This window comes from Pseudopipra pipra, chromosome 11 (genome assembly GCF_036250125.1).
Source record: "Pseudopipra pipra isolate bDixPip1 chromosome 11, bDixPip1.hap1, whole genome shotgun sequence".
Classification (NCBI taxonomy): Eukaryota; Metazoa; Chordata; class Aves; order Passeriformes; family Pipridae; genus Pseudopipra; species Pseudopipra pipra.
This window is the reverse complement of record NC_087559.1, coordinates 13,325,200-13,338,191: the sequence shown is the minus strand read 5'-3', so window position 1 is coordinate 13,338,191 and position 12,992 is coordinate 13,325,200. Positions and strand designations below refer to the sequence as shown.

Below are 12,992 nucleotides of genomic sequence, written 5' to 3'. Positions count from 1 at the left end.
TTCCCAGCATGCGAGTTGTCTGCTTTCTCGGCGTGAATAAAACTTAATGTCTTATTTAAAGATAACTCTGTTAATTAGTATTGACATTTCAGAGCCGAAGGGCAGCTTCCTTCCTTGCCAGTAGCACTGGTGTCACACTAGCAGTGTGAAACCCTTATGTAAGGACCTCATTAAGCTCAGTCCCACTTTGCAAATGGCACTGGTTTTAAGAGCACTTCTGTGTGCTGTTCTATTCTCTTCATCTGAGCTGTGTGTGAGGAACCCTCTCAACAGTAGCCAGAATAACTTGATCTAGAATAACTTACACTATTTAGACTTCAGGATTTGTCTTTAAAATTCTAAATACAAGTAATCTACACATATTTGTTATTTCCCAAAATAGTGGGTTTATTTCATCTCTCATCTCTATATTATACTACATCATTCTTTAGATCTTACAACTGAGTGATTCCTTTCTGTACATATAACTACATTTATAAAGTTTAATGTATTGGTTAATAACTTAATGTATTTGTTAATAATATATGTAGCAATAGTATCATACTAAGCTACACAAACATACACACATATATTACAGCATCTCTTCAAAGCACTTATTTCTTATTTCAACCTATTTTTTCAAATAACAATCACTTTTTTCACTTTCACTAATAGTCTCTTACCCCATAGCTCCCAAATGAATTAAAAGAGATATCCAAAATGTTCAGTTTTCCACAGATGGCAAAGGCAGACAAATTAATACTTTTAACTTTTAGGATTTTAAATTACAGTTAAGATTTTCAAACATGCAAACAAACACGTTTCTTTGTTCCCTATTCAGAGATATACATTACTAGTACAGAAATCAGAGTAGTTTGACCAACTGCAGTTTGATCATACTTCATGAAAGACTACATGTGTCTTTCTTCTTGTAATATTTTCTGACAAGTGAAGGCCATCCCAAGGAATAGATGCTTCCCTTCATATTGAGAAGGGAACATGTTGCAAACAATGGGAAATTAAAGAAGATGAAGAAAAGTGAAAATAAGCACTGCCTCTAATCTTAATGGCACTGTTCTCAGTGTCTTTGTGAACAGGTTGAGAGCTTCCCAACAGCAGGCCTGGTTAGGTTTAAGTGGGAGGTTTATACATATCAAATAGTCTCAACATGTACCACGTGCAAAGTTGAAGGGTCCCAAGGCTGCATTTTATTGTGCAGAATCCTTCAGGATCCATTTTTGTGATAATGTATTGGGATCAGTCACACCACCACCCTAGATGAGCAATTGGCTATATTTATTCAGACTGCCTTATCTGAATAACACACCATGATTTGGCAAAGCTGCAAGCACAAGAAGCCAAAGTACAGTTTAATAATTCTCAGCACACTGAACGCTGTACTATTAAAATGGACATATAATATTAGAAGATACGTCTCTTAAAGTAATACACAAGTCAACAGTCACCATAGCAGCTTTGCAGCACCAAAACTTCCATGTTACACCAGAAGGACTCTCTAATTTTTTTTTAATGCTCTAAATCTACAGTCAGAACACTGGTCTGTTTTACAGAACAACTAGTTCAGAATCTGTCATCTGATTCCAAAACTACAATAGAACTCTGATTTGGTGATTGCAAAACCTCAGCTCACATAACAGTCTATTTACAATGTTCTGACAGAATTTGACAAAGTTAATAAAAATTTCCTTCGTCATGTCATGATCCCTTTCTAGAAATACAAAAACATGCTTCCAACTGACTAAACCACGAAAAAAAATCCAAAGGCATCTTCTATCAGCAATATGCTTGCACTTTCTATTTGTTGAGATCAAACAAAAGAAAATGGTCTCTGGGGTCTTCCCAGACCATTCTGGATTCAGCAGTTCAAGTTTCAGTGGTGTTCTTAGCCAGGATTCCTGCATCAAGCAATAATACTGATGCAAACTTCTCAGCACAAGGGCAGGACTCCCTTGTTTACCCAGTACACTCCTAGTCTGACCATGGGTAAATGTTCTCTTTTTCAGAAGACAGCTCGCAGTAATGCATACAATTAATTGTACAACACATTTTACTTTAACACCAACTGGACAATATCACCTCATGTGAACAGTCCAGCCACTCCAAGTACAGATTCCAATTATTACATGAGAACTAAGACTTTATGACACTTCCTACAAATGCTAATTAGCTGGTAGGTGAGGGCCCTCAGTCATGTAGCACTTCATCAATCACAAAGCCTAAACTATTAAAGATGGAAACTGTAACATTTTACATAAAAAGTTATGTTGCAAGTCAAAGTAGAATATTATATTAGCCCCCTTTAGCTGGTGTTCTTTTATGACAGTCCTCACAAAAGAATTTCCACAAGCTGTTGTCCTAATATGATCCAGGTCTACATCCTCTGCACTGCTCTTGTCTCAGCAGCTACTGTTTTCAACACCCAGACTCACACTTCAGAGCACATAACTGGTGGTTTTGCATACCTATAGATTCCTGAAGGACAAAATGTACCAGTTATAGCAACTACACAAAAGAGAGAATTTGTGAACAAAAAGGGACATGAAAGAATCATCACCACATTCAGCACTTTTGCCCTTCAGCCTTCAACTCGACCATATTCATAGAACTTACACATTCCGCTACGAAATACATAAAGATTTCTGAGGTCTGCCCCTCTGCATGCTAAACTGACAGATATGAGGTGTAAGACTAGCCTTGCCAGGTTAAACAAGGCTATTAAAACAGCATACCCAACTTTACTGGCACTAAAATGGAAAAGTGGTGCCAAAGATTCTAAAAGAAAAGAAATATTAAGTAATATTGCACCTCTGACATTGACATAAGTTTATTATTACTCCATGCCAATCTACCTTGATCCAAATCCTCTAAACACATGCTGTTCCAGAGCTGGGCCTCCCTTAAGCCTGCAAATTATATTAAATAGTGTAGCAGTTTTTCAATTTGGTCAAAAATTACACCAAAACCACTGCATGGGAGGACAATGCCCTTTATCTAACTTTTTTCTGCAACGTACTGCCCTGTGTGTGTTCCTCGCCATCCTGTGGGACTCACCACTGCTGTTTTGGTTTTGTTTCTTCCACACCTTTGGTAGAGAGCCATCAACAGAACCTGTCCTGCCCTCCAAGTGTAACAGCTATCCAGAAAGGAGAAGGAACAGCTCCAGTTTCGAAAGGGAGCTTTTCAGAGTTTGGTTTGGTTTCCTTTGTATTTTTTTTCACACAGCAGATAACAGTTAGGTACGTAAGAGAAAGACTAGAAATTGCATATTTCCAACCTACATATTCCTTCCTCCTCAGTTTCAGGTTATTACTGACAGAAATATTACCAAGCACTATATATACAAATTCTTCTTTCTTCAATTACTTCAATACAACCATTAAAACAAATATTATTTTAGGCTGACTGAAGTACTTCAGGCTGAGTGGAGAGAGATGTAGCCATCTATCTTGCACCAATAACTAAAGGCACTAACATAACTGGTTATTCATAAATCCTCATATCAAAAGTAAATAAAAATACAAGGATGTATAATTTAGCCCTACACAGAAAGAAGAAAACTGAGACAAGCATGATATTATTACAGTCAGAAGAATCTAAGATCTAGATAAAACTCACAAAGAACGGGAAGCACTTGCTACTTCCAGTTTTAAAGAATCAGTTTACTACTAACTCTGATTTTGCACCTAGTTGTTAGCAGGATTTATTTATCTCATTGTACACTAGAGTTAATGAGGCTATAACATGTTTTACTCTATGATCTAGTGAGGAGAGAGGGTGCAGCTTGAGAGTGATTATTTCCATTAAGAGGCAGGTGCCAAAGTGGCAGGACCATCTGAATGCCCTAATAAAATAGCCATAATGTATTAAAACCAGAACAAAATATGTCATGCTGCATATTTCTGAGCACACAGACATGACTGACAGTGCTGATAGCTCTGTGATTGGTTATTCATCACAAAATTTTTATCACTGATTCCCTATTGATCCTCACATTCCCCATACTGATCCATTTCCTCAAGATCTAAGTACAAGAGAAATTGTAAATTGTTGGGTTGTTCAGGGCTTGGGGTTTTTTTTAGAATACGAACAAAGAGAAAAGACACATTCTGTTCTTCAAAATGCTCAAGCAATGTCCAAAACTAGTCAGCATTCAGCACAGGATAAAAGCCCTGAAGTTTTCTATCTTTTACATCATAAACATTGTTAAAAAGGCAAATATTCAGAAATAGGATTAAAGTGGATGGGTACTTATATCCCAGTTTTGATAGGCTTTATTTCCCAGGCCTGAAAAAGCAGTCTTCTCAGTTTCTGGAAAATAAGGCCTTGGCTTTTTTTAATTCTGCACTTAAGCAATTGCAGACAGAAGCACAGCTAGACCATGTGAACCCTACATGAATCCTGGAGGAAAACCACAGTAACATGAACTACCTACATAATAATAGAGTAAGGAGGAGCAGACATTCTTTGAGTGGCTGTAAAAGGAGGGCAGAAGTAATAGTAAAATATATTTGATGCCAGGAACTTTTTCTCCACTTATCTGTATGTTCACAAGGGCATCTACACATGGTAAAGAGTGACACACAGGACACACAGAACATACCTGGTAGCATAAATGTTTTTGTGAGTGTGAGAAAAAGGACAGGGAAATAAATGCCCTACTACTGTATTCACAACCCTTGCAGAGCTGCCTTCACAGGAAATTCCCTCTCCGCTCCCCCAGGTGGAAACTATAATGACTGAACCCAACTTCCCAAAGAGAGCAAATGCAGTTAGTTAAATTTGTGGAAAATTAGAAATACGACTACTTGACTCTTTGGAGGGAGCCACCCTTCTTAATGTCTTTAGCTCACAGGAAAAACAGAAAACTGACTTAATTTAGGTTCCTTCCCCACTCTCCTCCTCTTTCCAACACCCCCCACCTCCCATTAAAAAAAAAAAAAAAAAGTCATTAGGCTAAAAACAGAGTATCCAGATCTTTTAGCAGGCCCACAATCAGTGTTCATAAGGATAACTGAATCCCTCACGTTGAGGAACAAGAAGTTTTATCAGGATTTTTAGGACTTTCATTTAACTCCAACAATTTTGTGACAACTTCAGCACCTAATATTTTTGTGATATAATATAAATAAGATATAATACTATAAAAATGTTTCCATGGATAACAGTAACACATTTTATACTAGAGAACTACTTGACTACTACAGATTTCCTGCATTTTTTTAACATATTAAAAGTAATACCTTATAAGAAATAAATGTATTCCCTTTAAATGTGTCTCAAAAGTTTTACAACGTATCCTTTCATCAGTGATCTTACCTTTTTTTGAAGGACATTAATTTTTCTTTCTTTTACTTCCAACATGTCTTTCATATCTCGAATTTCTCCAGCAAGGGTTCCTTTCTCTTCTGTGAGGTCTTGAAGTTGTTTTGTTTTTTTATTCAGAAAGGTTTCTTTTTCTTCCAGTCGTAACCGCAAGGCATCAACCTACAGTAAGTAAATCAAACATATTTAGGTTTTAGTTTTAGTTCTAATTCTCTTTTTTTCCTTCACTTAAGAAGTGCATTATTTTTTTTCTATGTCGATTTTCCAAATTCATCTCAGACTAAGAGACTCTTTTACTTGTTACACTTTTCTCCAGTGTGAATTGCACAAGTCTCTTAACAAACAGATCTGACTGTACTTCTCTGTAGTAAGCACAAATCCCTGACAAACAAAATAAGGGGTATTCCAGCAATTTTCCTAAGCAAAATGTTCTATATACATAACTGGAGGGTTTTTTTCTTTAGAAACACTAAAAAGAAAAAAAATCCAAAGAATTCTAACAAGCCCAGAGAGTGTAAGCACTCTTGATATTCTCATTTCTTGCTGTGTAAATGCTCAAGCACGCAATTTTATTGTTCTCTTAATGCAATTCTAACAGTAATAAAATAGCAGACAATTCATTAAAGAAACAGAATATGTTTGGATTTAACCATCAGTACTGCAGGAATCACACCTTACATGTATTGGTCCCTTCAGGAATTCCACTAAATCATACCTGCTTCCACATTCTGGTTCAGAAAAGCAGTTACAAATGAATTGTTGAGCAGCTCTCAGTATAAAATAATGGGGGGATTTTGGGAGCAAAGAACAGGTTTTATGTAAAGTTTCTCAAAACCAAAGGACACTTTTTCTTTTCTATGTGAGCATCATATTACTCAAAGCTCATTCGTAAATAAAATAACACAAGAAACCATTGTATACCCAGGAAACTGGGTCAGCACTATTAAACATCTTGCAAAGTAGAGAACTAAGATAAATCATTTATTATTACAAAGACAGGTTTCCTTGAACAGAGGCTTCTTCTGCAGCTCTGAACCATGAGGTGTTCACATTAAGTGGACTCACAGGCTTGTTTTAGCTCCAAGGTACACCACTGGGAAGACAAGGTTTGGGTTGAAAATATACGATGTGGCAACCTAGAATAATTCTCCATATACAAGAGAGCTGCAGGAAGTCGGGCAAGTGAAAAATTTTAGATTCAATAATCCAAATTTTAAACACACAAACGGTAGAAAATAAAGAATAAGAGCTTAAAGTTTTCATTACCTAGAAATTCATAAGGTTAATTCATAATAAAAAGCTAGATAGTAGCAACTGAAAGGGCATAAATGTTGGCTTCACATTTTTAAGTGAAGGGTCTTATTTATTTCAAAGGTCTTATCTAGTAAGCCATTTTCCCCCTAGTTAATCAGAATATTAGCAAAGTACAAAACAATCAGCAGATCTATATTTATTTACATTCTGAGTTTTGTAATGCTAAATTTATTCAAAGCAAAAGTCTTTGCAATACCATTTTAAAGCTTGGTTTGGGACTAATTTAGATGATCTATTGGATCTCAAAATGCATGTTTTTCCTGCTCTTAAAATGGCTCATTGCCTTTCTATACACTGGAAAAAAGATTTATACTCTACTGGATTTATTTTATTTTTAAGACTATTTTTTACAATATTACAGTAATAGGATCTCTCAGTTTGTAAGCAGTGTGCAGTATGGGATCCAAAGATGACTTTTTGAATTGGAAACCAAGAAATAGTAGTAGCAGCAAACTTTCAGACCTCTTTTATTAAACATTAAAGACCTCATCTGAAACTCATTACCACGTCTTCTTTATATTTAATCACTTATTTGCTTCGTGTCTGAAAGCAATCCCTTAAGTCAAATCACAAAAATCTCTGTTGGGCCTTTAAGCTGCAGCTGAGGAGCTCGTCATAACATTGCAGCGGGAGCTCCGAGAGCGCTTCTCTTCAGTCAGGCTCTGCAAGTCTCATTTTCCAACTGCCACGAGGCAGAAGCTTTAATGCTTCAAGTCAAGGGGAGTTGAAGGTGATTAGATGGATAAACAAAGCATTGATACCGTTCCCCAGTGACTGGGATAACACATGTGCTGATACAGCTCTGCTGGGCTCGGCTGAGCCGGGTGGCTGCTGAGTCAATAATCTTCTCTTCCCTACCCATCCAGTCCCCAGTCAAAGGGCTGAGCAGACAATTCTCACTCTTCTTCACAAACTTCTTTGCACACACCCAGCCATCATTACATCACTACATTCAACTTGGAAATGGGGATTTTAGGCATTCAAACTCGGGAGCACAAGAAGGAGGATTGAGAGGATGAGTAAATGGCTCTGAATTCCCACTCTGAGTGACAACCTGTGTGGGAAACAGGAGCAGAGCCCTGTCCACTCCAGTTTCTCAGGCCCCAATCTTGCCTTCACACAATTAAACAGCACCATATAACTAAACCTTTCTGCTTTTTCTCTCACCACCAGCCAGCTCATAGCACAACCAATACATTATTTCTATTCCTTACACAAAGACACAAATTCACACTGGAGGGACAAGAGAAAGTGTATGGTGGTTTTCTTTCACACCAAAAAGAAACACATGTGGAACTGCAGCAGAGCCCATTATTCCTTTCACTGGTTAGCATTCAGGTCATCCACATGAAAACTTTTAAGTTAGTTCAAGGGTTGCAACCTTGACTGTGCCACAGAGCACCAGGTACCCAGTATTTCAGAATTGTCTGGACTGACTCTAAATGCAGAAACAGACTGTTTTCTTGTTAATGTTATAAATAGATTACTCCACACACCTTCATGTAAATAGTTCACACTTTAGATCAGTTTTTTCAGCTCCGTGGTAACTTTCCAACAGTTAACTAATATGTTTGAGGTGAATTGCATTCTTCCAGAAGTTGCATATGGACTTCAGGTCTGAATATATTCAGATATAAGTGGTATAACTTCTGCCTAGAACTCCAGTCCCTATCAGAGACTGTTCTTAATATAAGACTACCTTGGTTTTCATTTAAAAATTCAATTCTAGCCTTGGTAGCTTCAAATAAAAGCTTTAAAGCATGACTGAAGTGCAGTTTCAATTGCACTGAGAATCTCAGCCAGAGAATCTCAATCCTATCAACCCCAGTTCACACAAGGACAGCTACAACCACTGGGACAGAAGGAGTTCAGCATGTCCAGCACAGCCTTCGGTGGCAGAAAAGCATCTGCCAAATACATACCTATTTTCTTATATCTCCTCACCTTCAGACTGTTACAGCAGAGCACTTTAATTCAGAAATCCACCTACATAATGAAGTTCACGTATTTTGATAGAATAGGTACATCATCCCCCAAACTACCATTGACAGCAAGGAGCCATTTTGAAAGCAGTGCTCTACGTGAGTTTTCAGAGGCAGAACTCTGAGCCAGTGCCAGTCTGGGAGAGTGAATAGGGAACCTGCGCTGTGTGTGGTCTTGGGTGTACAGATTTATTTTCTATCCATGGGAATGCAATGTGGAGGTTTAAGAGAGCGTCAGTTATGTCAGTCATTTTCTCCTTCCCTGAATTCTTCTGTCTGCCTCTAGTAATCATGAAACAAGACTTTTGCATTCCCCATAATATGAAATAAAACTACCTCAGCCTGAACTGCAGGCGACCTTATCCTATCTGCTCTGCACTAAGCACGTATGACATCATTTCATAAGTCAAATATGAACCTCCAGATGTTTAAAACCAAAAAGCTGTTAAATCAGTTCCTCATCTCGTGGACAAAAAGAAGCAAAATATACTACTTCATTTGTAGCCAGGATGAATTGGCCAAAATTAGAAATTATCTCTTCCCTGGAAATGGTTCTGTGTAATCATATCTCCAAAATAATGAAACAATGAGGTAGTCAGATGGAGCATGCCAGTACACTATGAGAAATTTCTGCAATTTGGTTACTCCTTTTACATTTAAGGCATTTTAAATATGATCTGAAAGGAAATTAAATATGGGTCATTTTACACCATCAGATATATATATTTTATATTTGAAAGGATAAGGATTTCTGGTACACAAAACCCCTCTCTTTGGCTTTTCACTCAACACTATGTAATTTTAAGAGTCCTTGACTTATTTTTCTCAAGCTTTGGCAGTATATTTACTAGTAAAACTTGGCAGTCTGAAGAACATCATCATTTTCCAGAAAAATAAAGCAAAAACAGATCTGATAGCTAACACATCGAATGTTTCAAAGACCTCTTCCCAAGTAAATTGCTTTTTAATTTTGTCTAACTTCTTTTTCCTCAGCAACTACTTATTTCAACTATTTAACACAATAAACTCTGTCACTTGCTCTGGAAATATACAACATACTGCAAAAACTTAAAAATGGGTTATACTTTAGGAAAAAAAAGTTCATGTAAGTGGTAAAAATTGCCAAATTCAAAGTCAAACTTTATTAATCTTCATGTCATCACCCGCCACTCACTACCAGCTCCAGTAGTGACTATTTCTTGAAGTTCCTTTCTGTTAACTGTTTAACTTATATGCCATGTTATATATATCACTCATAAAAGTGGGTTTAATGCTATGGAGTTCCATGAGGAAGTAAAACATGAAGAAGCACTACTGTGTTTCACTGTTAAGAATTACTTATTTTACCATCATAAATACATCCATTTAAAGCAAATATTTTACTGTATTTCTTTAAAACTGACTCTGAACTTACCACTGAAATACTAAGTGTACTGTAGTACCACACCTGGAGTGATGAGAAGGCAAAACTGCAACCCACTGTCAGCCTCCCTCTGTTCCAGCACACGCTGCAGCCAAATTCTGCCACTGTACCAAAATTCCATCTTCTCCCCTTTTGTATCATCATTCCCCCCTTTCCTGGTGACCACTACAGGCTCCACAGGGCTGCTGACACTTTCTGTGCTGTTATTTGCTCTCTTAGTGTATTATGCAGCCACCTTTGCTGGAAAAGCTTCTGTTAATAAAAATAACAGATTTCTATTGAAGATCTTAGTGCCTGTATTTATACATGCCCATATATCTGGGGAAATGTAATATTTGAAGTTATTATTATGAAAACCAATTTAAACCAAAAATAAAAGATCTGTCACTCCAATTTTCCGCACAGGAGTACTTAGTTGTTACTGCACAGAGCATATTGTCACATGGGCCCTTTTGCAAATATGAGAACTGAGCTACAAGTACAGAAAGGATATCATGTGTCTCTACCGTACTCTCCACTTCAGAGCTAATAAAAAAAAAAAAAAAAACCTCATATTTGTCCCTCATTTTTCAGTCTGATGTAATAAACATTATATTTTTCAAAGCAATGGCTGGACCTATCAATCCATAGTATAATACATTAATTTATTTCAAAAACACCTCATGTATGTAAAATTCAAGGCAGAAAAAGCAGAACATGTCCACATTTTGAAGCTATAGAAACCTGAATTTTGTCAAAATTGATATGCTTTACATTCTTTTCCAAACTGAAACTTCAGTGAGTTAGCTGGCACTTCACTTTGCAAAGTGAAAAGCATTTCATTTCACTTTCAAGCATTATTTCGACAACATTCTCATTCCTCTACTACTGTGAGTACTATGGTTGCTCTAGTTTACATTTTAATTCAGATGACAGTTTAGAGGCTTCATATTCTTTAAAGGATAATCTATTTTACTGACACAAGGAGAGGCGTTAAGAGCAGTTGAGTACATTGCAGTCCAGGAGAACAGCCAGTGAACAACATGAGGTGTTTCACAAACACAGGACAGTGTTGCCTGTTCACATCAGGAGAACAAACTCAGACCATTTCCCTTATAGAATCCCCGTCACAAGCTCTTGCAGTCCTTCTGTACGAGGGTGGGAGAAGCACCTGACTGTGTGATGCCTCAAATGCACCTTACTCAATTCTTGAAAGATGGCACCTCCAGGTTTCATAAACCTGCCAGCCTCCATCCCTGACAGCTTTGCCAGCCACCATCTCGACTAATCTCTCTTTATTTTTCTTACATTCTTTTTTATGCACCAGTCCAGATTATGTTGCTCTTTAAAAGAGAAAATTGATAAAGTGACTGTCAGACTACACTAGAAAAGGTTTCGGCTGAACCAGATTGTTACCAAGATATAAATGGCTCCCTCAGGCAGTATGAAGCTTGTCCTTGTGGAACATCACATGCCACAAGGAATTCTGATCATGTGTAGTTTATCAATGCAGCCAACTGCCTAACAGCTGTTTTATTCAAATTTATATCTTTGCCTACTCCTACCACTAAAATTAGGTCGTTTAAAGCAACTAGCCCAAAGTTCAGAATTTCATATTCAGTTTAGTTCAAGCAAATTTTGGAAAACGCATGGGAATTATAACTCATGTGCCAATACTCAGAGTTTTTGTTAATAAAACTTCCAACACTAACCTTACCTCATTGAACTTACCTCACTGATTTTTATGCTCACTATAAAGCTATAGCTGTCATAATACTTTTGAATTACTGCAAAAGGAAGTCAGTTATTCCAGAGTCAATGTTATTTAGCAACATAATGATAGTTATAAATTCAAAATACTAAAAACCAATTTACAAAACTATCCATCTTGGAAGCTTTTAACTTTTGAAATTTCTGTCTCCAAAAACATTCAAATTTTATTATACTGCAACAGATTAATAGAAAGTAAAATAAAATAGGCCACAATGTTCTTTTTTAAAGTCATGCCAATGCATTTAACTGCTTCATGAAAAATAAATATGTAAAATTCCATAACAGTGTAAGAATCATCAGTAAATAACCATTAGCTTTATATATGGTCAAAATAGACTTTTTACATAAACTGTGATTTCTCGGTTTAATTTTTTTTTACTAGTAGGAGTCACTTATTACAAATAGTTGACACAGCAGTGAATGTGTGATTTTCAAAAAGCATATTTAGGTTTGTAATGCACTCAGAACATTCAAACAAAGGAGGTGCCTGTAGGTGAAATCTGTCTCCAGCTGAGCTAGAGAGCCTGTGTCACACTCGGAGGGGTGAGCTGTATCCTTGGCCTCCCTCTCAAACTCATGGTTTGACTGAGACCCATCTCTTGGAAGACAATCTGATGATTCACCCTGTTCTGCAACTGGAACACCTGTTTGTGTCACCCACTTGTTTATCAGACATTCCTACACATCAATAGCTCCAGCTGGAATTAGTTTGACTACAACCTTATCTTCCAGAATCTACGGCCAGCTCATAAAAAGAGCAACATAAAACAGCTTGGGCAATATTTTTCTTTTATTCATAAGAACACTGTAAACAGAGAAGATTAAAACTACAAGCTAAACATATATTGCTTATTTTAAATACAACACACCATTTTCTCCAAGAAAAATGCCAGTTTGGCTCTTGTATCTCTCCTGTCCACATTCTTCCAGAAACCAAGTTATAGCCCTTTCTCTGAAAACTGCTGCATTTTTTTAGAGTGTGAATAAACCTCTAACTACTTCTTAGAACTACTTACTCTAATTAAAAAACTCACCTCTAAAATTTTCTGAACTCAAATTGTTGAACCACCAGACTGTGACATGTAAATAATACCAAATGATGAAACAGCATATAAGCTACAAGATTCTGAGCACTGACTGACAAGTCTGTTTTGTAAAAATTAAAATAATTTTTTAGAAATGTTTTAGAATCTGGTCAG

General features: G+C 36.8%; 1 protein-coding gene across 14 annotated transcripts in view; it reads right to left on the bottom strand.

Moving 5' to 3' along the window:
* The window catches only part of ERC2 (ELKS/RAB6-interacting/CAST family member 2), a 428,559-nt gene that overhangs the window by 294,083 nt on the left and 121,484 nt on the right, over positions 1-12,992 (bottom strand). For all 14 annotated transcript variants that reach the window (XR_010433483.1, XR_010433473.1, XR_010433476.1 and 11 more), the window contains one exon: positions 5,317-5,484. Coding sequence is in view for 1 of the 14 variants with exons in the window: in XM_064667650.1 (XP_064523720.1) it covers positions 5,317-5,484 (168 nt within the window). In the remaining 13 variants the exon portion in view is untranslated. The remainder of the gene's footprint in view (positions 1-5,316; positions 5,485-12,992) is intronic.